The 26,089-nt window shown below is 39.0% G+C and overlaps 1 protein-coding gene across 2 annotated transcripts in view; it reads right to left on the reverse strand.

The window, feature by feature from the left end:
* USP22 (ubiquitin specific peptidase 22) overlaps positions 1 to 26,089 on the reverse strand; it is an 89,186-nt gene that overhangs the window by 32,767 nt on the left and 30,330 nt on the right. Inside the window, exons 2-5 of one of the 2 annotated variants that reach the window (XM_059484529.1) lie at positions 24,364 to 24,496; positions 15,510 to 15,623; positions 14,921 to 14,965; positions 10,170 to 10,271 (exon numbers count right to left, since the gene is read on the reverse strand). In XM_059484529.1, coding sequence (XP_059340512.1) covers positions 10,170 to 10,271; positions 14,921 to 14,965; positions 15,510 to 15,623; positions 24,364 to 24,496 — 394 coding nt within the window. The remainder of the gene's footprint in view (positions 1 to 10,169; positions 10,272 to 14,920; positions 14,966 to 15,509; positions 15,624 to 24,363; positions 24,497 to 26,089) is intronic. The other variant, XM_059484531.1, reaches the window with a different exon arrangement.

Genomic DNA, 26,089 nt, shown 5'->3' on the forward strand with positions numbered 1-26,089 from the left:
CCGCTGGAATGAGGGCTGCTAACTCTCCTCAATGTTATTTTTAGACTGCATAGGTATTCTGTGCATGGGCTTCTGCATTTGTGGCTCAGTGCATCACTCTCTCCATTTAGTAATGCACAAGAAGAGTCACAGGATAATACAGAGAGATCCAGGGGGTCTGGGATTCATTACCTTTGTGTCACACATGCTGCTGTGTGTCAAGGAAAGTTTAAGTTTGCACCTAACAAGAAAGTTTAAAATCAATTCTGGAGGAGCTCAATGGAGTCCCTGTATTGTGCTGCACCTTCAATTAAAATCAACTCCATAACACTGGCACAACACTGGACCTAGGGTTCAGCATAGGAGATATGTGTTAGTAACTTATTTAAACAAAGAATTTCTAGCAATGACACAGAAACAACCAGCAACAAAAGGAGATGAGATTCAGGAAGGTTGTCCTTTGCCAGATTTAGGAGCAAAATGACATCTCTAAGCAATGACTACCAAAGATGTCTTTACTACAGATCCTTCCCCAGAGCAACAGCTTGGCCTTTCCACACATCCTACTCGGACACATATTGTTGGAAGAACCTAAGGGCAAGTGACATTGCTGGAGCAAACACATCAAACAAGTTACCAAGAGCATGAGCCAACACCAAGTGTATCATTTTATATTATTACTGTTCAGATGAAATCTCAGAGCCAGAAATTACTCCTGAGTATGCACAGTGTGCCAGACACACAAAGTACTCTCTATACTCTACTTCCAACATGTATATCTTTGAGCCAGTTCCCAAACTGATGATGCCAGAACAGGAGCCTTTCCACTGCTCAGACGAGTTCCCATTCCCTGCCTTAGGGCACATCCCTGAGATTTCATTTCCTGGGGTTGCTCTGTGTGTTCAGCAGCGTGCAAGCACCGTGTTCCTGATTCTCTGAGGGCTACTGCTCAGCTAGGATTGGTTTTATTCCTGTTTCTCCAGGCTAAGAGCACTTCACACAAGGCAAGTGATCTCCTTGGATGGTGTGGGCTGTGAGGTTACAGCCTGTCACTACTCTGCAGTGGCTGCATGCCCAGATTAAGACCAAGCACACAGACAGGACAGGAGCACTTGATGTCCTGTAAGTTCTCCTCCTTCTGATTTGGTGGCAATTGGCTCCTGTGTGCACACCCTCAGCTTGGTAAAATGAGTCAGCAATCCTAAAATATCTGGCAATACAAACAAACAAACCCCTTAAGGTTAATTTTTCATATGGCCTGTGTAAATAGAGAAGCTGTTTCAAGCAAGACAAGGGACTGCAAGTATCTCTTCCCTCTGAATTTGAATTAGGAAACATGTTTCCAAAACAAAATAAATGAGGGGGTTTGACCAAGCCACTGAAAAGTGCATTGAATCTTGCACTAAAATCACAGGAAACAGATGTAGAAGTTCTTGAGATGACACCTGATCTGTTCCTATACCTCAATGCAGAATTAAAAGTACCTGTATTATTCCTGACAAATGTTTCTCTGAATTGTTCTTAAATCTCCTCAGTGATGAGATTCTGCAATATTCTCCGATGCCTCTTGTATTCTGAAGTGCTCCAGGGTCTCATCTTTGTAAACAAACAAAGAACTGCAGCAACATTAACATGGAAGATACACACACAACAAGACCTACAGATAAGCTCCCCTAGTGCTAGAGCTTCTGAATGAGAATGAATGTAATGCTGCAAACAGCAACTGCTTTACAAAAGCTCCAAAGATGAGGGAGAAGACAACTTGTCCAAAATACTGGGTTATCACTGGTTTTTTCTATCTATATGGATTTACTGTCTCCCACAGCAAGCTTAAGTTTAAAATAAATGTGGGGGAAAGGAAAAGGGGGGCTAAAGGAAAGGATCTCTGCATTTTGTGAGTGTAGTTTGGAACCTTTTGGTAAATCATTTCACAAGAAGAGGACCCAGGAGCACCCTACAAAAAAAGGCCTTTTTTTTTTTTCCTTTCAAGGTCATGGAAAATGCCAGTTTTTATATCTGTAATTTTGTATTTCAGCATTTTTATTGACCATCTGCATTGTGAAATTGTTTTTCTCTCTCAGGTGTCAGGAAGAAACCAATGCAGCATGTTCTCATACCCAGAAACCTACACAGCATGTAATCATCCACAGCAACAATCTCTGTTTGATTCTCTCAGCTGAAATGAAAAAAGCTGAAAAAGCCATTAAATTCTGCAGTAGAACTTGAACCAAACTTCTCTGAATTCCTGGCATATCAAGACCCACTGAACAAATTTTGCCTGTTGTGCTTCAATTTGATCCAATCTCTGTCAAGATCTTTGAGCATTGAGAAAACACTGGGGAATGTACACACAGGAGAAGGAAACATGTCACTGGAAATAACCACATAATCAAATCAATTATTAAATATCAAAGCATTATATGATCTCTGTAAAATATGAAGATCAGTTGGCTGGAGAAGAAAGACAGAATCACAGAATCCTGGAATGGTTTGGGTTGGAAGAGAGTTTAGAGATCTCAAAATTCCAACCCCCTGCCATTCATTCCACTGGAGATGTGGAAGCATGTCACAACAAGAGCTTCAGAAACAAAAAGGCACCAAGTCCTGAAAAGCAGAAAGAACAACATGAAATGTCACATTTAAGCATATGCATTGAACAAAATGCCTTCATTTACTGCTGAAGCCAGAGACCTCTCAACTGTGGTGCTTGTTGTATATTCAGATACACAAAGCTGAACAAATTTAAAGTTGAATACAGCTATGAAGAAGCTCTCAAAGCAATCAGGAGCCGCCCTGTCTCACAGACCTTATGAAGTTCAAGACACTGAAGTCCTAAGAATCAGAGCATGGAAATAATGATTATTCTCATAATTGCTGGAAGGTCAGGAAGAATAGACAGAAGACATCCAGCATCATAAAAGTAACAGCAGCAGGCAAAGAACAGGAAATATATTTGTGAAAATGCCTGAATGATGGATCCAGAGCTTTATGACACCGGCCTTTAACAGCCAGTTAAGCTGTAGACCCTTCAAGGTGTTTTCCTCTGGCAAAAGAAAAGCCTTTACACAAAACAAAACACTTCAAAAGGTGGCACAGAATAAAATATTCTCTTTGCCCTCCCCCAAAGCAGCCAAAGTTAAAAGCTCAGCGAGCTCTTGTGCACAAGGCTTGCAGAGAGAGCCTTGTGCAGATGGCACCCATAAAGAACAAGAGGTACTCCCACCAAACTGACAAAATAAAATTCACACCCGCAGCCGTCCTTTCCCCCCAATATCACACCATATGCTGCCTACAAGTTTTTACCCTTCCTCCTAACAGATTTCACAAATTAGTAACTTAAGGAGCAGGCTAAGTGCCAATGAAATTAAACGCATCCAAATATATTAATATGCACAAATTATTGTTGATGAACTGGCACAGAGCTCGTCCAACAATCCACAACACACAAACCATGCCACATGCTGTTTATGCATATTCCTGCTTGCAGCATATACTGTATCTACCTTCTGGCCACATAAAGCCAACTCTGGAAGCAGACAGGAAAGAGCAGAATGGAAGGTCAGAGTAAATATAATCCAAAAGCAATCCACAAAAGAACAAAACTGAGATGGGGATGATTGGCCTTGTTGAAAACGCCACGCTTGCTGCGCTGACACCAAGCTAACCAGGTGAAAATACAGTGGTAAATCAAGGTTTATATCAAATTGGTGGCTAAAGAGATCTATGGATGTCCCATCCCTGGAAGTGTCCAAGGCCAGGTTGGACAGGGCTTGGAGCAACCTGAGATAGTGGAAGGAGGTAGAACTGGATGAACTTTAAGGTCCCTTCCAACCCAACACATTCTATGATTTTTAAGCATAAGAAAATGAAGATTCTCATGTTAAGGACACAGCTCTGCCCATGACAAGACGACAGGCACTTGTCTCCATGGGCTAATTCTCAATTCCATATCTGTAACAACAAATACCTTATCTAAATAAGCTATCTGTTCAGAGGGCCATAATGAAATTCTGGCTAAGTGCTGCTGTTGGGTTTTCCTTGGTAAGAAAATTCAGATTCTGATAAAAACCCATTCAAACAGATGACAAAGTCACTGACACCAACTGCATTTTTTATTGAAAGGCTGCTGTTTTGACTGCATACTGAAGTTTACATAATGACTTAGTGAAGAAAACACAGGAAAAAAATTAACTACCAGTAGAGAAAGAAGTAAGACAACTCAGCAAACATTTTACACTTGAAATCAGCATCTATGAGGGGGAAGAAAAAGAAGGGCTTTTTTGGCTGCTTTTATTCAACTTGATTTAAGTGATGAAGTTTCACCTGAAGAAGTGCAGAGCACAGTTTAGAAAAATCAAATCAAAACACTGTCTGTAAACTAAAAATAATGTGTCTGGATAAGTAACAACCATAGATCTACTTCTAAAAAGTGCAGAGCAGGAAAATCAGGTTTCAGTTAGAAGTTTGGAACACGATCCAAGCCCTGGATCAACAGCCTTGTCTTCTAAGGAATTTTCCCATTGTGCAAGCACACACAGGGTATCTTCCTCTGCCTCCAATCCCCAAGAGCCACCTAGAGTTACAAAATTAAAGTATTTTCTATGCAAGTAGGAATGGCAATTTTCCAAGACAGGATAACAGAAAAATTCAACCCCAACTGCAATTTTCTGATTTCACATACAATTTGTACAGTCTGCAGGGGTTTTAGCTGATGTGAAATGAAAACATCAACAGGACAGCTCATACACTGAGTGACATCAGCTCCTGATTTTCCTCAAAGAGGGTTTAAAATTCAAACAAATATTGAGGTAACAAGATCAGAACCCCCCTCATTCCTCACTGGAGCTGGCCAGGTGGCAACAAGGCATTCTGAGGAAGTGATGTTCATCAATCAGCTCTTCAGATGCTGACTGATCTTTGTCTAACAAAAGTGTCTGCAACAAAAGTTTGCTCATTTTAAGCAGGAAAATGCTGCAGGGACTTCACTGATAACTCTGATGTTCCTAATCTTATTCAGGAACAATTAAATCACAGATAATCAACTGCTGTGCAGATAAACCACACAGTGACATGACTGCAGTGATGCAAATTGCTTTCTGGCACCAGCTTTGGAAAACCAGGTGACAAGTTCCCAGACAGTCAATACACAAAAAGGCAACTGCAGCATCCAATCTGGAATTTCTCCTCACAAAGCCTTTTGCAGAGGAAAGCTTCTATTTTATATTGATAAAGAGCTAAATTTAGGAAGTTTAACAAGATTTTCAGACAGTACAGCTCTACAAACTTCAGAGAGCAAATCACTACTTGTATTTTAGAATTCTTAAAATAATTACATCCTTCTAATTTTTCTTAGAATTCCCTGGGAGCTTTAAGAGAAGAGGGCTTTTAAAATCTATTTTTAAGATCAGCTTTATCAATTTTAGACCTAAGAAATGTATTACACAATGGTCAGACATGCTAAGCTCGTGACAAAGTAAAACAGGAACAGAAGGCTCTCCCTATTGATATGAAGGTATCTTTTTTTTTTTATTTTACCAATCCAACCTTTTAAGAAACAATTTTTCATCAAGAAAACCATTTTAATAATGAAGTTTTATTTTAATATAAATAAAGCCAAAGAGGAAACATTCACCTGAGTAGTCTTAAAGGTGGTTTTCTTTCCTTCCTCACACAGCAATCTAAAGGAATTTAAGAATCAGAGATTTCTATTCAGGATGCACTTTGTGCAGTCATAACTTCAAATATCAAAGCATTACTGCTTACAAATCAGTAATTTAAATTTAAAGCCATAGCTAAAAATGTGGTGCTGTACCAAACCATATTTTTCATTCCACTTTTCCACTTGAGCTACATTAAGTGCCATCCAAGGAGAAAAAGCACACCTGAGTGCTGCTGCATTCACAAAAAACATCCAAGTACTAATGCAGCCTTCAACACTTCCAAGTTAGAGAAGCAAAAATGCTTCTGCTGGCTTGTCTAGAGAACAGAAATATTTTCCAGGTCACTGTTTCTCTTCCCTTGCCACCTTCACACAGGAGTTCTGCAATATTTATTCCATTTATGCTGCTCTTTGGCCCATCAGGCTGCTCAGCACTGCAGCTGCCAAAGCACCTCTAATCCCAGGCAGTTTTGGTTTTGCCACCTCTCCATGCCATCACTCCTGGTGAGGAGGATTTGCTCAGTCTCCTGGAAAGGTTTGTCTCCCCTCTGCCTTTTTGCAGCCCTGCAAATGGGAATCCCGGGTGGCTGCTGCTAATTACCCATGTGCATTGGGAGTCTAATTCTGCCCATTGTTAATACACCCATCTTCAGCCACAAAGTCACTTCATATGCTAATCAGAGAGCAGCTGATCCCAAGCTAATATTTCATATACTCAGGAGAATGGATCTGCTGGGGGTATTAATGACAGCAGAGCAAGATGAGCTTGGAAAATAGTTCCCAAAAGATATTGTATCACTTCTGGTTCAACCCCCTAACAAATAATTTGCTTGTGAATGTGGAGCTTTGTCCCTTCCCTCCCCTGCAGAGGGAGGCCACTTTACAGACAAGAGGAGACTGAATAAATTAGATTTTTTTTTCTTTTACAACATAGAATCTAATTTAATAGCTGTTAAGTCTTACCTAATTTTTCCATGTAAAAGTTTTTGTGTTTAGGGATGTTTGAAACATAGTTTCAAGCCAAAACCAAGACGAGCATTTCTATGAATATTGAATAGTCCAGGACACTACCCAGGTGTGCTGATGAGAGCAAAATAAAATAATTTGGGAAATTTCTATGTTCCCCACAATATGCCAACCCTTCAGTCTGATCTGTGGAAAAAGCTGTGGCAACACAATGAAAAAAATCAACATTCAAGTGTTGGAGGCAGAACAAGGTCTGAGAATGTCTTGAGCTGACAGAGCTTCCACAGAGCACATTTATGGTCTGAGTAAACGTGACATTCCTCCTGAATGTCTTGAAATACAGAAGCTCCATCAAAATGTCAAGTCAGGACAGCAGAACATGCAATGTCCCACACAAAATCCACACTGCAAGGATTTCTCATCATGGCTTTTTGCCTGTAAGACAAGTCAATGTTTCCACTTGGTTAGCAGTGTGTTCCAAGTCACTTTGAAGGTCCTTATATGCAATATGGGGAACAACCCTGCACATCCCAAAAGACAGGAATCAGCACAGTTTCCACAGCCTGCAGAAGTGCCCAGTGTGAGTTCTCATTTCAAGAGCAATTTGCTCAGTGGCAAAATAGAGATTCAAGTCAAGTTACCTGCACTATCTTCTTACTAGATGGAAAAAGTATCTATAAGATGGAAACATAGCATTTAAAGAGCATCAAGGAAAAATTACGGATTTCTGTTTTTTCCTCATTTTTTTGAAGATGTGAATAAGAAGTTCCTTCTTCAATGAGTTTCAAATTGTCACTCAAGTAAAAAAATCAAAAGCTGTGAGTTTTGCACATATTTCCTCTAGTGAACTACCAGTTCAAGTCTCCATTATAAGATATTCATCTCATGTCTGAGTATTCTTCAGTTTTAATTCATGGTGCTGATCAAAGACAAAAGATCCTGCAGCTGTACAAAAGTTCAAACAGCTCAAAAAGCAGCAGACACATCCAGCTGTTTTGAGAAGCACCATGAGATTGCTACAAATCTGGGATAAAAAAATTCCCTTTATGTACCCAGAATGTTCAGCCATGGAGTAAACATCCACCTAAATGAGTGTCATGCACGTAATACAGAAGTGACAGGCAACTGCAATAATCACATTGTACCACCTAAGTGTGGTTTAGATAGGAAAAACATCAAATTTAATGTATTTTATTGTCAGGTCTCAAAATCATATGCAGATCCTTCAAATACAAGTTCTGTACATCCTTTCAAGGCCACACCTGCCCAGGTTTCAGTCTGTCATCCCATGTATTTTAGTTGTAACACTGATAAATTTTCTTATACAAATGCTGAAACAAATGTTGGCACAACGACCATTCCAGGTCATGGCAGAGCAGCAGAATGTTCCACACCCAAGTGATATCTGTGGATCTCTGGGGTAGGACAGAAAGCCACAAACCTCCCCCTGGCCTTCCTCTTAAAACAGCTTTGAAAAGAGGATTTTATGCATAAAAGGCAGCTGGTTATGTTTTAACAGACTCTTGTGTAAACAGAAGTGCTCAACAGATGTGCAGCGCCTATCAGAGATGGTTATCAGCATCATTTTCATTTCCAGAACCAGTAAAACTGGACATCATGCCTATTCTCTCAGCCATTTACCTACCTCAGAAGATAAACTGGATTCACTAATATCTGCTATGGGATTGATAAAAACCTGATGTAAAAAGAATTGAGTATTAGAAAAAGAGAGAAATGAAACTGTCCAGCTACTGCAGCATTTCAGTCTGCAAATAGGCTCTTCACTGATCTGAAACTGCAAACAGACAAGTCAAAGTGAGGAAAGGGAAGGCAAAAAGACTCTGAAGCAGATTTATATTTAGCATCAGGTTAGGTGGAGAGAAAAGGCTCAAGGACAATGGCAGGGCTTTTCTTCCTTGAGCTAAACCCCCAATGCATTTTTGTGAAAGAAAGCAAGTTTTCTGCTTTTAACTGCAGCCCAAAACTGCATTATGGCTCCTGGGTGCTTTGATTTTTTTTCTTTACTTTCTAAATCTCAGCACACAGAGGCAGCTCCAGGGCTCAGAAGGAGAACTCTTAAAAGCAGGCCTGCAGAAGTGAGGAGATCAGTCAGAGCCTTGTCCCCGTGCTCCCGGAGCTCCCCCGCCCAGGCAGCCACAGATGAGATTTCACACCACCAGACAGGGCCTTTTTAAACAGCCTGAAAGATCCCAAATCCTCCAAGAGCAAGCAGAGCATTCCTTCTGATTGCAAAGAAAAACACTGAAATGTGCTTCAGTTCTTCACAAAGGTCATGGTAACCTTCAAAATTTTATCAAACTTCTTCCCCCCTCCCCAGCTCTATTATCTTTACTAACTTGTAATGTTCTTTACAAAATATACTGGAGTTTCTCAGAACACAAATCCCAATGTGAACATGATGCAAGCAATCTTTGCTTAGTTAATTTTTCCTAGGCTGTTTAATGTTTCCAAAGTCCAGATGTTTTTCCAACTGTCTTCCCTGTCACACGACTGCACAAACATAGGTTCTTTAGAATTACCATTTTATATACATGTTCAACTTACTCTGTGCTTCTCAGTCCATTTTTTCCAAATAAATATACACATATTTTGGATTCAATGACTTACTGCATTAGAAACATGACATTAGAAAGCTTTAGAAAGTATGTTCAGTGTGTTTTGACAAATGCAAACGCGCTGAAAGCGTGACATGTGCCATGAAACAGTACAGAGCTTTAAAACTGTGGAAAAAAATTCAGTTTCCTACTTGCAATGTCTATGGCTACACCTCCAACCTTGTACAATTAACAATCATGTACCATTAACCATTTTTTTCCAAACCTCACCATTAAAATGTTATTGTGCATTTAACAGCAAAAGAAAATGCCCAATAATCTTAATTAGAGCTGGTCAGGGAGCTAATTTTAACCCCCTGCTACCCAACCTAAAAACAGCAGGGAAAACATTGGAAGAACTGTTCATTTTTATCACCTTTACCCAAATACTGTCCAGCCAGAAGCAGATGCACACATTTCAGAGAATTCTTTGCTCCAGACCACTGAACTCTAAAGCATTAAACCTTTGAGATGCATTTCAAACCTGCTATTTGACACCACTGGAGAAATAAAATCACTTTTCAGAGTTCATATGAAATTGAAGAGATCCCATTTAGAGTGTAAAACATGAAGTAGGAATGTGCTGCTTCTGCTAAAAGAGATTTACCAGCTTTGGTTAAGGATGCACCAACTACAGGATTTCCCTTCACATCCCTGCACAGGATGTCTGATGAAGGCTGAGTTGAGATATATCAGTGATTTCTCATTACAAACATGTTATCAAAAAAGGATTGTGCTTTGTAGCTCTTACACAGCTCAATCATCAGCAGTACCTGCAGTGACAGAGCAGATATCCATCCACAGCAAGAAAAAGGTAGTGTAAAATAAACTGACCTTGTCATTCTAAAGCTTACAGAAATCCACTACAATTACCAATGGAAAAACAGCACAGAATTTTGAACATACAAATCAGTGACAATTTGGCTCCAGAAGGGATTTCTGGAACTCACCTATGGTGCAGTTTGTGGTTATTTTTCTTCGCTTGGGGTTGTGTCGTAGCAATTCTAACTCTCTCTTGGTCGGCTCCCATGTTGAATACTTCTCTCCAATGCCTAAGCAGATAAAACAAAGTTTCAGGAAGTTCTTTAGTAAAAGGATTGAAAATTCTGTTCAAGTCAAAACTTTCAATGTGCTGTCCATTAGGCTAGATTCAATTTATGCATAACTTAAGGACACTGACTGCTTTTTACCCCTTCTCAAAAAACATGGTTTGAAAAGCTATCACCAAATTTTTGAACAAAGAAGAACTAACATAAGAAAACAAAGGTACTTCTTTACTTATAAAGAACATTTAGGCCAATAAACTTTCCATTATTGGATTATCATCCTCCTTTCAGTTAAAAAAAAGAAATTCCAGCACAAGAATAAACTTGCTATTATTCAAAAATACATTGTTTGTGCTCAGAGGAGGTTAAATGACACAACCAGCATTGATGAACTTTCCAAGTTATTTAATGAATCTAAACTGATCCAACTTAATGGACAGATAATCTTTAGAGAACAGCAGAATTTAATAACTCAATATACTGAACACACTACATGTATATGCCATTACACAGAATGACCTCTCCTTATACTATTAATGGATTAGATAAGTTTTAATTTTTGACATTCACTTTGTTGACATATATAATGTTATCTAAAAATGAAATTAGTAGTAGGTTTTAAACACCACCCTCCCTCCACCAACCAGTCAAAACTCTCCAAATATTAAACCCCTTCTCATGAGCTAAAATGTGTCATTTTTCTTTTTGAAGACCAACACTGCATTTCCACAAGATTTCTTTTACTCAAAAGGAAAGTGCAGTAGAAATGAGCCAGGTCAGTAGTATGGAGACCAGATTTGAAAGCAGCACAGAGCTGTGTTCAGTGTAAACCTGATACAAGAAAACACAACAGTGAAGACTCACGTGCTGAGCAGCTCAGTACTGCTGCAGCTTTCTATGTAGCACAGAAATTGCTGTGCAAGGTCAATTACTGTGAGTCACAAAGGCATCTTGGCATTAAAAATAAAGAATTATAAGATGGCAAGCAGTCTATTCTAAAACTGAGAATTAAAGTCAATTAAGAGTTATTTTTCACAGAATGCATGGAGCAGAAGCAGCGCTTTGCTACAGAAAATAAATTATAAATCATACATATGAAAAGGATAGTAGAAAAATATAGCTGGAGGCTTACACATTCTGCATAATGTACATTAAATTTTAATAGCTCTTTGATCTTCATTTTCAGAAATAGCTATGCTTGTCAGAAACTACCCTCCCAAAAATGTTCAATTCATAGTTACTACTGACCCTCCAGGTTCTAGTAACAGAAGGTCTCATTTTTAGATTCTCAAGGCCTAGAGAATTCTTATTTACACAAATATACCCATCTCTCACTTTATTTGATTCAACAACAGATTATGCAAGGAACTTAAGGAACAATTCCAGAATCCCTTTCCTTTATCCAAGGTTCAGCATCAAGCTACACACCCAGGGCAACAGAAAAGGCAGGGAATGACTGAGACTGATGAGATAACACAGCTGCAATGCTTTGGACACACTGCATGTCTGCAGAGACCCTTTGGAGATGCACAGATGGACACTTCACAGGGATGGAACATTGGCTTCCAACAGCTTTGGCACTGGATGTCTCCAGCAATCCTGGTCATATTTGTAATGCTCCCTTAGGAATTTATATAATGTATTGGTAACACCTTGTTAGCAGCAGCAATTGCATTGTGCAGCTGTAAATTGCTGTGTTTGGGTTCACTACAGGTAAAACATGGCCAAACACAGCCAGTCAGTGTGATGAACCCTGATAACAATTAAAAAATAACCCCTTGGATATGTTTAAATCCTGGTTTAAGTCAAATACAACAAAATTCATACCTGGAAACACATGTGCACTTTAGGCATGCAATAGCTCCACATATATCAGCAGCACTATTAATATATATTTATATATATCTATATATAATTATATAGTTTAAATACTGTAGAGGATGGGACTAAAGCATGTCACAAGAGCAACTCTAGGTAAGGCTAAACATGACAGACTGGATTACTTTTAAGGATTCTGGGTGAATGAAATATTTGTTCAATTTAAAAGAAATGAAAGGAAACAAAACATCATGTGCAATTAATGCCACAAACAGAGCAAACCAGACAGAAAACATTCTTGCAGAAGCCTTTCATTAGAAGGAGCACAAGTTAAGTCAGACACAGAAATTAAAACATGTTCCATTCCAGCTATATAACTTAGCAGGAATGCTGAGGTTATATTACTCTTGAAAATTTGGAAAAGGCAGACCCATTTATTAGGAATGGTTTGATGTTTAAAAATGAAAAACTACAACAAAAAATAACCAAAAGACAAAGAAGGAGAGAGGTTTAATAAAAAGGTTTAATAACACTCACAAGCATGCCAAAAACTCCAATATAATCTACCTTAAACAAAGATTTGCAAACCATGCACAGGTCACCATTTACAATTAAAGGAAAGTAGTGTTAGACAAGTGAAAATTACTAATTTTTAAAATGCTGCTATAAAATAGTCAGAGATTCAAGTCAGCACGTGAAATCTCCATCTAAGAAATTCTTTTATTGGGTGAAATACTCAAATTGGCATTTCTCAGAGAATTCATCAGGGGAGCAGGGATGAGTGAAGGAAAAGGCAATGAAGGCTCAGGTGTATAAAAAGTCACAATTTTTCAATCACTGTTTACTTTGCTAAACTTCAGCAAATTCCAATTTTTCCTCTCCCAAAAATTCAGACATTAATTAGAACAAAGGGCTCTGTGTATTCTCACCTCCCCTGTTATTAATATTCGATACCAAAGGAAAAAATTTTAGCCAAGTTGCAACATTCAGAATTACATCAGACAACCCCGAACTCCAGCTGGACTGGGGAACTCAGCACACTGGGAGTTAATACTACAGGAGTGTGAAATGAATCTCATGATATTTGGGGGTTTTCTTAAAGTTTTTTTTTTTTCTCCAGGCATCATGTTGTTATGTGAGCATCTATTAAAGTATAAACTAACACCCTTCCAGCACTGTGGAGAGAAATTTGAACATTTCTGCATTCAGCCTTCAGTCTTAAGGCCAATCAGTTTCTGCAGACTGGATTCACTTCTGAAGTTCTTAAAGTTGGCAGCAAGATCTGAGGTAAATTAACTCTGTGGTAGCAATATAAACCCAAGACACTGAGTTTGGGGTTTGTGCTCCTCTTGACATGCAGTTTGGAGCAAGAAGGGCTCTTGGAGATGACAGGAGGGAGGGAGCACAGAGACTGGAACAACAGAGAGAGAAGGAAAAAACCAGACATAGTTCTCCATTATTCTCTCTCATTCCTTAGATAAATTTTTGAGGAAACACATGGTTTCATAATAAAAAGACAAAGAAGAACCTATGCCATGACTTAAAAAAAAAAAAAAAAAGTCTACATTGCAGACTCCAGTAATTTGAAGTGTTGTGGTCTATTCCTTGATTTTCTGTGTTCACTGCTCACTGCAGATGAGTTCTCCAGGGACAGAAGATAGAATGTGCAGATCCACACAAATATGCATTTGTGTATATATATTTAATGCGCCATTCAATAGCCAGTTAATCAGTACAAAGGATTCCTGCCTGGCAGTTCCTCTGGGTGATTCTTTGACCTTCTCTACACAACTCTGGGGTCCAAGATGACCAGAGGAACAATCCTGTAGCTGTAATTCCCTGGAATATAAACTACAGCAGGCTGATGTCCATGGCAGGACAAAGTGGCTGCATCTCAGTCCACAAGGCACAGGTGTATCAATTGGTAAGGACAATATAACAAAAGACATTACTCTTTAAATCTGCATATTTAAAAGTAAAGGACTGGGGGAGGTTTCCTCTTCTATGGAATAATGAAGACCTGTTGTTGTTGCAGCTGATTCATTTGGTGCCCCAAACTCAGATTGAAGGAGTTTCCAGAATAGCTGCTAGTTTGGATGAAAGGTTTTTAAACCTACTCCCATTTTGTCTTGCTTTGAAAACCAGTGCTTTGTGCTAAAAGATTTTAAGGTGTATTTCCTTGTTCTAGGACTCACAATCCTCCTTTCCCCTGACTCTCTTCCCTCAAAGAGGAAACAAGCAGGAAGCAGCCTGGGATCTGTAGTAGGAACCAAGTGAAGGCAGCTATCTTTTGAGCCAGCAGAAAAGCTCTCGTTAATACGATGTTAGCTGCTATTTTTAAAATTGGAAATGAGGTTAAGAATGGTTTGAAGTCATATCAGCCCTGACTAAGGCTGTCACATTGAAACAGGATGCCATGGATTCCAGAAGAGACATTACTAGACAGAAGTCATCTGTCTTCAAATAGAGACTTTCCCACTTTAAGAAAACATACCCCCCAGAGGCCACTGGAAATGGAAGATGACAAGCTTTTAAAACTGATGCTTACAAACTACTCAGTTTAGAATAAATTATATTTCCTTTCCAAACAAAAAAACCAAAACAAAAACCAAAACAAAAAAAGAGAAAAGGTTTGTTTTGGAGGAATTCTATCAAGGAAAGAGCATATGAAATCAAGTCTGCTGTAATTATTCAATCACTGGAACATATCCAAACAAGAAGAAAACGATTTGCACGATAAAAGTGGCATTCTTAACTGTGATTCATGTCTAGAATGGCAGGATAATCAGCAAAGGGACGCTTGTTAGTGAGGTGCGTCGCCAGCCCACGCCTCTTACCTGTCATTGTACACTGGTAGTGAGAAACCACTGTTGGGGTGAAGGCTAAAAAAGAAAAAATTAGGGAAAGCAAACTGAATAAAACAAATGTGTGTACATATATTTGTGTGTAAATATTTCTACATAGATACTGTGCGTGTACCCTGAAAGCACAGGTGTGTAAGTAAGCTGGAATGATCTATTTAAAAAAAAAGTTAAAAAAAAATCACACACAAGGGTAGCATTTCATGTGAGGGGATTACATTTATTGCCTGTACCACGTAAATAAGCCTAAAGGAGCAAACTGTTACATTCTCTACCTAATACAGATCTAACTTTTGATATGCAAGCTTTTGCAGGATTAATGTTAGATATTTCTGTATTTTTTTTGCAATTAAAGATAAAATATTTTTGCTACAATTAGGTGTGGTGCACGTGTTAAACCCACAGTCTGACTCCTGGAAAGGAAGAACATCTCTCTCCCATTGCCTGCACTACTCTCTCTAAAGAGCTCTTTCTTCCCCTTAGTGTTTTTTTTTGCCACTGAACAAATGGGAGGGACAGGTATGATTAAAAACAGAAACAAGAAATTCAGGCAGGAAAACCAAACCTTGTAATTTCCAAGCTTTTCGTTGTTCTTCTTTGGCAATTTGTTCCATGTCTTTGTCGTATATGTAATCTTGACACATAAAGCAGTATATACCCCCATACAAAAGGTCTATGGCTGCAAAACAGAAGGGAAGTTGGGGAGGAGGAAAAAAAGATGTGAGTTCATAAACCAGAAGGCATTTTAAAGCAGGCTTCCAAGTCAGGCACTCCTTCTTCCAAGCAGTCCACAAAAGAAGAAAAATCTGTACTTAGAATCTGGAAGGGAAAAAAAAAAAAAAAGAGAAAAACCCAGACATTTTTCCAGTTTCAGTGTGAGTTATTCAGTTGCTTCTGGCACAGCAAGAAAACTGTGCAGGACAACAAAGCATCAGCTGCCTTCAGGCTGTTTGTAACCCACAATTTACCTTTCAAACACCTGAGTTACCAAGAGGCATCAGGACAGTGACTGACTACAACACACACAGAACCAGTCCTGTGAGAGTTGATGTATCAGTTTGAACTGTCTATTCCTAAGATTTCAGCTATTTCTCTTCAAGGCCATTAAAATAATTAGGAAGCACCTAGTTAAAATACAGATGAAGGCTCCAACAGAAGACAGCACAGCAAATTCAGAGCTATTTCTCCAGGGGAAAGCTTTTCCAGGGTAGTTTATGCCACAGGTTACTTCTGTCTCAATTTTTCATTTCACACACCCTTTCAGAATAAACAAATGAACACTGCCCAATGTTAAAAATATTTTTCTTGCAGAACCTTAAACAAAAGAAAGCCAAGAAACAAAATAAATACCTAACTGAGAAATGTCATTTTACTCCAACATATACCATGGAAAAAGTGCAAAGTAATCATAGTAAACTGCTGATTTTCAGTATACAGATATGAAAAAAGCCACAATCACAGGAAAGCTAAAAATCTGTGAGCACTAACAAATCTTACTAAAACACAACCTGCACCAGCAAACAGCTAAGAAATACATCACCCTTCTCCCTCAAGTATAGAGGTTTCATTTATTTTGTTTTTTAATTCCTTTTATTTCCAGATAATAGCATTATTAGAATAGTCTTACTGCAATGGAAACTTGTTTTAAGCACAGGAAACCATTACCACATTAGGCAGCCTGCAAGAAACAGCATGGAATTACTCTGAAGTGCTCAATAAACCAAAGCACATGCCATGCAGCAGGAATTCTGCCATGGATCTCAGCAGGCAAGCACAGGTGAAGTCTCTGTGCTGCCCTGGCAGTGGGGCAGTGCTTGTGGGGAGGGTTTTTGGTAAAGTTCCTTTCTAACCCCATCTCCTCATCCTTCACAGCCTCTACTCCCTCACAACCTGCTGTCCCTCCTCTTTAGTCTGTTGCAAGCTGCTTTTTTTCCTCCTTCCTCTCTTTTAAAATCACCTTTTCAATGATTATGCCAACTGTTTGTTACTTCTATTATTCAATAAATCCCAATTACTTTAAACAGTTTTTCATCTTGCTGATGTGCTCCATTCTTCTGTTTTGCCTCTCTGGACCACTCAGCTTGTGGAAGAGGATAAGGACTGTGTTACCTCATGTAAAGTCACAAACTCAGGATTTTCTTTACCTTGTGTAGGGTCTCAACACCAGAATATTTCACCCTGATGCCCAGAGGACTGAATAAATTCCTTTAGCAGAATACTCCAAAAGGAGATAAGACTGTGAGCTGTGGTGGAGAATCAGTAACTGCAGGGATGGTATATCACAACTTACAGAGTATTAGAGTTCTACAATACTTACTCCATTACTTACTGCATTACCACTTCTGCACAGTTTTCTACAAAAAAATCTGTAGACAATCCAAAATATCAGTCTTAAAACACAAACCCAAATATTGCTCTCCACATACTTTTAAAAGATCCCACCAACAGGCCCCTAAATAACAGAACAGGGCTGGTAGAATATTGAATAAAAAGGACCCTGTGAGCACTAATAGTTACAATTTACCATCAGAACATGTAGGCATAGCTGCGCTCAGAGGATTCCTTACTTTTCCTTTCTTGCTGGATTTACATGCCTGAGCAATGAAATAGAGATGTCAAGATCTAAACCAACAAGAGAGCAGAAAGAATTTCTGGTGTAAAGGATCAGAAAGTTTCTGTGAAACACTGGTGGAGTTAAAGCTCTAATTGTCCAGCACCTGATTAAGGACTCTTGAGGAAATAGCCTCTCTCCAACACACTTATGGGAACAATGCAGTGGTACATTTGCCAACACTTCCAATGCCTTTTTAATGACTGCAGGGGGTTTTGGACAAATTACCTCAAGCACCAGTGCCAAGGCAGCCACACAGGCCTGGCCACAGCACGAGGAAGGGCAGGAGTTTCTCATGGAACCTGAACAGAGCTGCTCAGGAAAAGAGCCCACTAGTAAAGTTTGGGAATTAATTGCTTCAGGTTAATGTAATTTGAATTTTTTTCCTTGAAATACACTTAAACTTTCTTATGCTGGTTGTCTTGAGGTGAAGAAGAACAGAGGAACCACTGAAGGGGCTGTTTTACAGGCAGAAACTCTACCCAAGCAAGCAATTCCTTAGCACTGACTGAAGTTACCACACCCAAAGGACAAAGTCCACACAAAACTTTCTCCCTCAAAGGACTGGGGGGACTGAAACTAATTCCACCTCATTGTTAGGCTAAATCCTTTTTGTTTTAAACTGAAGTGCCATGAAGCTCTATCCCAAACTGAAACACCTGGCCAGAAAATTCCTTACAAAACATGACAGTAAAGCATGAGAATGCACATGTAGCAAACTTCAGCACTGGTATTTGTGTTGATATTTTAGATCACAAAACTAACAAAAAGGCCTCAAATTCATAAAAAGTTTGAAAACTACCAACCTAGGAATAATGCCCAGGTGTTTGGGATTAACCCACTGCCAAGCCTGCAGGATGCCCCACATTCCTCACAATGAACTTCTCTTTTAGGGAGCTCCTGTGGAATGGCTGCTACTCCCAACTTCCAGGGTCTGCTTTTCCTAAAACTACTCCAACCCTTCTCTCAGGAAGGTACAGGGGGATAAAATCAGTGAACTTCAGTTTTAGCTTAATACACAAACAGAATTTATTACCCTTGGAAAATAAAATATACAGCAAGCAGAAATCTACCTTTTTTCACAAGGAAGAACCAAAAGCAATTTAAAAGAATCATAATGTCATTTTATTAAATTTGATCAATCTAGATTCCTGGTTTAGGAATTCAAAATACCTACTTGGTGATCACAGGCAGAGCAATTTAAGAATGAAAAGACCTCTTGGAATGTAACATTTTTCTCTGCTTTTTTATACCTTCTGTCCTGACAAGCTTGCCTTCCTTAAAGTCCGATCTCCTTGCACTCCTTTACATACAAAATTATAAGCAGCTGCAACCCAAGAGAGGAATGCAAATATATTTTATTTTTCATTTAAAAATAACAGTATCAAAAATAACACTATCAGCCTGGAGAAAGAAGGAGGCAGCACAGATGATCATGCAGGAACGACAACAACTTCATCTATGGTGCAAGGAACACTAAGTTTTAAAAAACAACAGCTCTGGAGTGAAAGTTTAAATCTGGCAGCAAAAAGTCTTCAAACTGCAGCTGGGAGCCAAGTAAAGTGGTTTAGTTAAGCCCAAGGGCTTTATTTTTCCAGCTATATCAACTGATGTCCTTGTGAAAATGTTAGAGACCAGAGAGGATGGGAATACAACAAAAGCAGGGAAGTGTGCCACATCCAGAGTGTGCATATCTCCTCCAGGTAAAAGACCTTGGATGTTCAGATTTTGAACGATCCAGGTGAAAAGAACTGACTTTGCTCAGCTGGGAATGGGATACTTTACCATAATATTTGATACCATTCAGCAGACAGAAGATATTTGTGAATCATGTTGTGGTATCATCTCCCTTGGATCACTGGGTGCACTCAAGTAGAAAAGAAAAAAAATCCAGCAGCAACTCAGAATTGAGGTCAGTTTTTACCTGCACTGAAATTAATTCCATTGTGAATTTCTGTGACTCAGTCTTGGCATATTATCAACCTCAAATCAACATTGTCTGTGTTCTATGCAAGAAACCTGCATTTCCTTCAACTTCTGTAACAAAAGAAGCCAAATTTGCAATTCTTTCAGACCATTTTAAGCCAATATCCAAAGCTAATTCATGCTCCCTGATTTCTCACCTTGAGTGTTAATCATTAAACCCATTCCAGGTAATTGGCTCAGGTTCCCAAGAAGTGATTTGTTAAACTTCAGCCAGTTCTCCACTGGATCTTGTCTGTGATCTATCAGCACAAAGCAGGCATATGATTGCCTTCCTCCTGATTTCCTGGCACCTGGAACCTGCACCACAGCTCAGAATTCCTGAGCTGGTAAGAAGGGAAGAAAAGAGGTGGAAAAGGGACTACTCCTGCTAAATTATCATCCAGCCATTGAGAACTCCAGGTATTTACTGTCAGGGAAAAAAAAAAAAAAAAAAAGCCAAACAAAACAAACCCCAAGCTTCCTTCTGTTGCCAAAATTTTTTAATCCACATTAAAAACTACAGTCAGTCAAGCATTATCCTTCCCTCTCACATTCAGTATCTTCTCCTAATACTCAAGGTAGAACTATTCCATTAGTACTGCTTTTTCTTCTTTTTTTAAAACAGGAGTCAACAGGTGAGAAGTGTTTTTGTGGCTCTGAAGTCTTCAAGATGCCTATTGGCCCCATATGGATCTAGAATTTTAATGTTTAAATTCATTTTGCCTGCAATCCAAACATGGCAAGCACCCAATATTATCCTGCAAACCACTTAACACCAGGAGCCAAATGGGCAGCCCCTGTGCTGTACACTCTGTGATGGTTTAGAATATCATCCTACAACTCCACATGAATCCAAGCCAGGAAAGATAAGATGAAGAAAAAATGTCCTGGTGTCCCTATGGAATCTAGATTGAAAATGTGCTTTTAACTGTTAATTTACAGGAACCACAGTGTGTCAAAGCATTTTATGTTGTTATGAGTGGAATATTAATTCCAGCTCCTTGACCCCATTCAGAAATACATGGATTGTAAACCCTCTAGCAGTGGGTTTTCTGCAGCTATGAGTGTGTGTGTATTAAAAAACAACAGAAAATATTCACTCAGAAAGAATACTAAAACTTCATTTGGTGTCTGCCCAGGAATTTTCAGTCCCAGTCAGGAAACTGATTAATTAATCACTGCTGCAGTTTTGAGATGAACTTCATAGTACCAACCTCTCTTCTCTTTTAGAGCTACTGTTCACAGACATCTTCCTGCTTCTGCTACTCTGGGACTAAGTTATTGTGTATTTTCCTTCACTGAGCAGCTGTAGAAAAGATAAGGAAGAGACCATCAATTTTTACAAGGATAGAATCCACCAGCAGATTCCCCAGGTGCTGAACCTGATTTGGAAGGATTATTTAGGAAGCTGACAGAATATGTTGATGGCACACATTCGTTTAGTATAATCAAAGTAAATGCAGAAGGATTTCAAGTTCTTTAGCAAATAGGCAATAGCACCAAGAGTGAAACTCCACCCACTAAAGAGACAGACAAGTAACACCAATCAGAAAAGAAGTTTTGGAGTCCCTGAATTTAAATCTCAAGTAACAATATCAGCTCTGTGTTGAACAGCAGGTTAAGAAGCACAAAATAGAAGTCATGGAAGTATTAACTAAGAATGCAAGTCATTAACACAGCAAACTGTCTTAATCCAAAGGGCTGGCGCCAGAAATGGACACATTAGAACTGGCAAAGTGAAGTATGATGAAGATAATGAGAATCATACAAGAGTTTCAATAAGAAAAGGTAAAAATTGTTCGGGTGGGGAAAAGGAAACATCTGACAGGATCAAAAACAGGAAAAATCCCAGAGGAGCTCAGTAAGGACTTTGCTCTCAGCATTTCACAACTTCTGACAAAAGACACACAGAGCCCAGTGGGAGTATCAGACTGTCCTGGAGGCTGTCTGATGGGGACTGAGCAATGCAGGGATGAAAAAAAGCAGCTCCTCAGCTGGATCTTCCCTCACCTACCCATCACCCACTTCCACAACTCACAGAATACATTAAATGAAGTCCAGCATTATTAATATACATTGAACAGGAGGCAGATTCAAGAGGACAGGAATCACTGTAAAGTCAGTGCCTAATTCAGATGGCTCAGGCAGGCAGAGATAGCAAGGGATGTGTTTAAAACCACTCTGGAATCTGATGCTGGAGCCTCCTGGAAGACAGCAGAGCTGCAAACACATCCCTGCCATGCTCAGACAGCTGTTACAGCTGAAATCCATGGTATTTCTTACAACTGTGATAAAGTGTGCAGCTCCTGCCTGTCTCCATGGAGACTGATGTTGGCTCAGCAAAAAGTCACCAAGTGCTTTAAAATAATTCCTCTTCGTTTTGAAATTTCAAAGCACTTAACTTGTTTTTGCCTATCAGATGTTATTTTCCCAACTAACACTGCAGCAGGAAAAGCAACCAAAAGCACTAGTAAAATTACAAAAATATTTTCAAAGCTCCTTTTACATGCAGCTGGAAATTAAACATCAAAATATACATTAAAAAATTGAGAGAAAGGAATCTCCAAAACTAGAAATCAAGCAGTCACTTGCACAATCTTCACATTATGTGTATTTGTGCACCAAGTAATTTATATTTAGCTGCAGAAGAATCCTTTTTGGGATTATTCAGAAAAGTATTTTGCATTTTGGTTTAATTAACTCTTGCCCTTTTTATCTAAAGGCTATTCCTTTTGGGACATACCTTTTCTGACACAGCCTTAATTGTCAAATACCAGGACAATAACCACAACAGTCCCTAAGCAAGAGCATTTTTAAGAATCTCCCTCCTCCACAATCCAGTTTTGGTTTTCCTTTAAGGAAACACAAGCTAATTCACTACAGCAGACAACACCAAATTCTGTCTTGCAGAAAAAATAACTTGAATTCAAGCTTCCCAAATACATAAACAGCAGCTGAGAATGTGTGCAGTTATAAAGCTTTTCTAAAAGGTTCTCCATAAATATGGTGAGTTTAGTGGTAAAAATATTACAGTGTTTACAAAGTGTCCACAGATAAACAGGTAAATACTGCTGGCAGTCTCAATTTAGCACAGTATTTTTTAAACCTTAAATGTGGCCATAAACTTGTACTAGCATAAAAGGTTGTTTTATATATATATATATATATACACCCACACACCCCTTTTACCAGAAATTCTTCACGTTTACCTCAAATAATTTGCACTTCCACATTGGTAGAGATTCCAAAAAAAATTCAGCTAATGAATTGACTTTAAAAGCTCTTTGAGATCCCACTCTGCAAAAAGCAATTAGAAGATGTCACATGGGGTTGGGTTGGTATTTTCAGTTTTCAAAGAATGGCTGAGGTTGGTAGGGACCTCTGAGGTCCCCTTGTGCAGCCCCTGCTCCAGCAGGGCCACCCAGCACATCCAGGCTGCCAGGCCCTTGTCCAGAGAAATTCTGAATATATCTGGGGACAGACCCTCCACACCTCTCAGGGCAGCTTGTTCCAGTTTGGGTAATCAGACACAATTTCCTGTATTTCACTTTGTCTTCTCTGCCTCCTGGACACCACTGGAAAGAGCCCAGGACACTTTTTTAACCCCTCTTTCAGGTATTTGTACCCATTCATGAGGTTCCCCTGAGCCTCTCCTGTGAGCTGAGCAGTCCCAGAGCTCTCAGCCACACCATGATGGAATTTTCAGTACTATTTTCCAGTATTCTGTTTTTCAAGACATTTACAAACTTAAACTCTACCACTACTGAGCCTCATCTTTTTCTTTCTTGACACATATGGAGGAAGAAACTATAACGATCTGCTGGTTTAAATAATCTTTTCCATAAATAGTAAACTTACACACCCATTTCTTAAGCACAGGAGTACACAGCTCTGTTGGCCTTCTGGAGCTTCTCTGTCTTCATGGAAAATAAAGACAGTTTGTTCCATAAGCACTTTAGGATAAATTAAATTAGGAATGGTGGCTACACTGGTCAAGAGGAAATTTATGCCATGAAATAATGCCTTTTTTTCCCTGTTTCTTACATAACCCCACTAAGAATGTATTTTAATTTGGAGAAAAATTATATTCATCCATTTTAAAACAGAATTTTAATATGGATCAGGATTTTGCATTATAACTCAATAATGTTCTGAACTATAAGCAATAGGTAATTTGAAACAAAAAAAAAAGGCTTTATTGGCTTTGAACATGAAATAGCACCAAAGCTGACAGAACAGAACTTGTTGGCCTTCAAATCAGCATTTTATGAGACTGTTGAGGGAAAGGTAATCCACATGAATTAAACTGTTTTGTTACTACTTAGGTTACTGACCCCAACAGAAACAAGAAGCCAACACAGAAAAATGAAGAAACTCCCCCTGCCTCCAAACTTCAGCAGTTTAAATAATTGTGATTATTCTGCTACTTGATTAGCCTTCTTTGTGATAGAAATGATGGGTGTTTTCCTCAGCAATAAAAGAAGTGAACATGACCTCCTGAAAAAAAAGTTTACTGAAATAAATGTTCTAGTTCCAGGCATCAAACCCACCATTTTTAACACTTAGGAAAAAAAAAACCCAAACTCTGCCTCCTCACATTTTTAAATATGACATTAATTCATAAATACCAAGCTACTAAGGAAATTTTTAACTGCAAAGATAAACTTAACAGTGATGCAATGGAAGTTTAAGCACCAAGTTTAGAATAATACCACTAAACTAACCCAAATATAAAATTATCTCTCTCCCTACTGAGGTAACTACAAGAAAATATCACTTTGCTGGCCTGGAATGGAGAGGGATAACAGAGAGGATGATGAACACCACTGGGAGGAGAACTCACCTAAATTGTGTCGCTTTGTCTTCGCGTGCTCGTGAATATGTTTCTTTGTAAAACAGCCAAAGAAGACACAGTAGAGGCAAGAGTGGAGTCTGTTCAGGTGGGCACCACACATATGACAAATGCACGACTTTGCCTGAAACAGCAAAACAGACACAGGTTGTGAGAGCCAGAAGCATCCCCCAGCCCAGGCACAGCACTCATGGCCACCCTTCCCTTTCACTGTGCACTGCTGCACAACAGGAGGGGAACTGTTCTGTCCTCATGTGCAAAACCAGCATAACAGGGAAACTGTTCTGTCCTCATGTGCAAAACCAGCATAACAGGGAAACTGTTCTGTCCTCATGTGCAAAACCAGCAGCTGGACAGAACACAGGAAACTCCTCCATTTGTCCAAGAGATTTATTCAGATGAACACCAGAACCCAAGCAAAGGAGCTGCCCAGCAGGGAGGTTGAGGGGTGAAGAGGCAGCAGTTGGGGTGGTGGGATCACAGCAAGAACTCTCCTTTTTCACAACACCAACCTCCTTGATGCTCTCAAAAGCTGTAATACAACTTGGACATTAAAATGTGTGTGGGTATTTGATATTTCATTGCTCTGCTGAGAGATTCTGCCAGATTCCCTCATTAGATTTTTCTACATTAGTCCAAAGAACAGTGGCACAGTATCAAACCCATACCAGCCAGAGTTACAGAAGCTGCCTTTGCCATTCTGAGCCTGGCTTTGGACCAGGAGCAATGAAAGTTTCCCCAAAACTGCCCAGAACGGGCAGGTCTGAGGAAAGTTACCCTGGTTCATTGGAAATTTATAAGCACACACCCCTGATATGACAGTCTATGATAGCAATATATTTTAACAAGTGAGTCTTAAGGACTAAAAAAAGTCACTGGAAGGTTAAATAGACTTTTTGACTCCTAATCACATTTGAAGCACTCTAAGCCAACAGCATCCAAACTCATCTCTTGGCATTAAACTAAAGTACTTCAATATTTTTTTAATTACTCTGTTTAAAAAGAGACTTAAGAGAGTTTTCAGAGTAAGTCTTTTGCTCAACCACATTGAAAGCAATTTAGGTTCAATACCATCTGACTGGAACTCACAGAGACAGGAGAAATTCCTTGCAGTAAATTCACTTTTCATCTCAGAACTGCATTCAGACCTATGTCTGAGGGCAACTGAACTTCTGTAACAGCTTAGAGCTACAAAGAATATTTAGAGCTATGTCTGATTTTACAGCCTAATCTGAAAATACTATTTCTTTGCTTGACAATATAGAAGGACCCATTTCTCTTCATACTAAAAAAAAAAGAAAAAAGAATTGGGATTACTAAAATCCTAAGATATTATCTAACCCAGGCAGTGCATTTTATCAAAAACAACCCACAAAATTCTTCAGTAATATTTGCCCAGTCTGCCACAACTTAAAATTACTGCTGAATAAATGATGCAAAATCTTGTTCTCTAGTCTGGCATTTTTCTCTCAGAATACTTTTGGCTTTTTTAAAAAAAAATCAAAGCAGCTTGCAATATGTTGCACCATGTAATTTATTTTCAAGCTCTTACAAATTAAGACTTAAATTCTGAATCTCACATGTTGTGTATTCAAAGTTATCATAAGTTGTTAGGGGAAAATGTTGAATCGAACTCCACACACCTACAGAAAGAAATATTTTAAAGTTGGGCCAAAAAAAATTCACCACCACCAGCAAAATTTCCATCTTTAGAAAA

The sequence above is a fragment of the Ammospiza nelsoni genome, chromosome 17, assembly GCF_027579445.1.
Source record: "Ammospiza nelsoni isolate bAmmNel1 chromosome 17, bAmmNel1.pri, whole genome shotgun sequence".
Classification (NCBI taxonomy): domain Eukaryota; kingdom Metazoa; phylum Chordata; class Aves; order Passeriformes; family Passerellidae; genus Ammospiza; species Ammospiza nelsoni.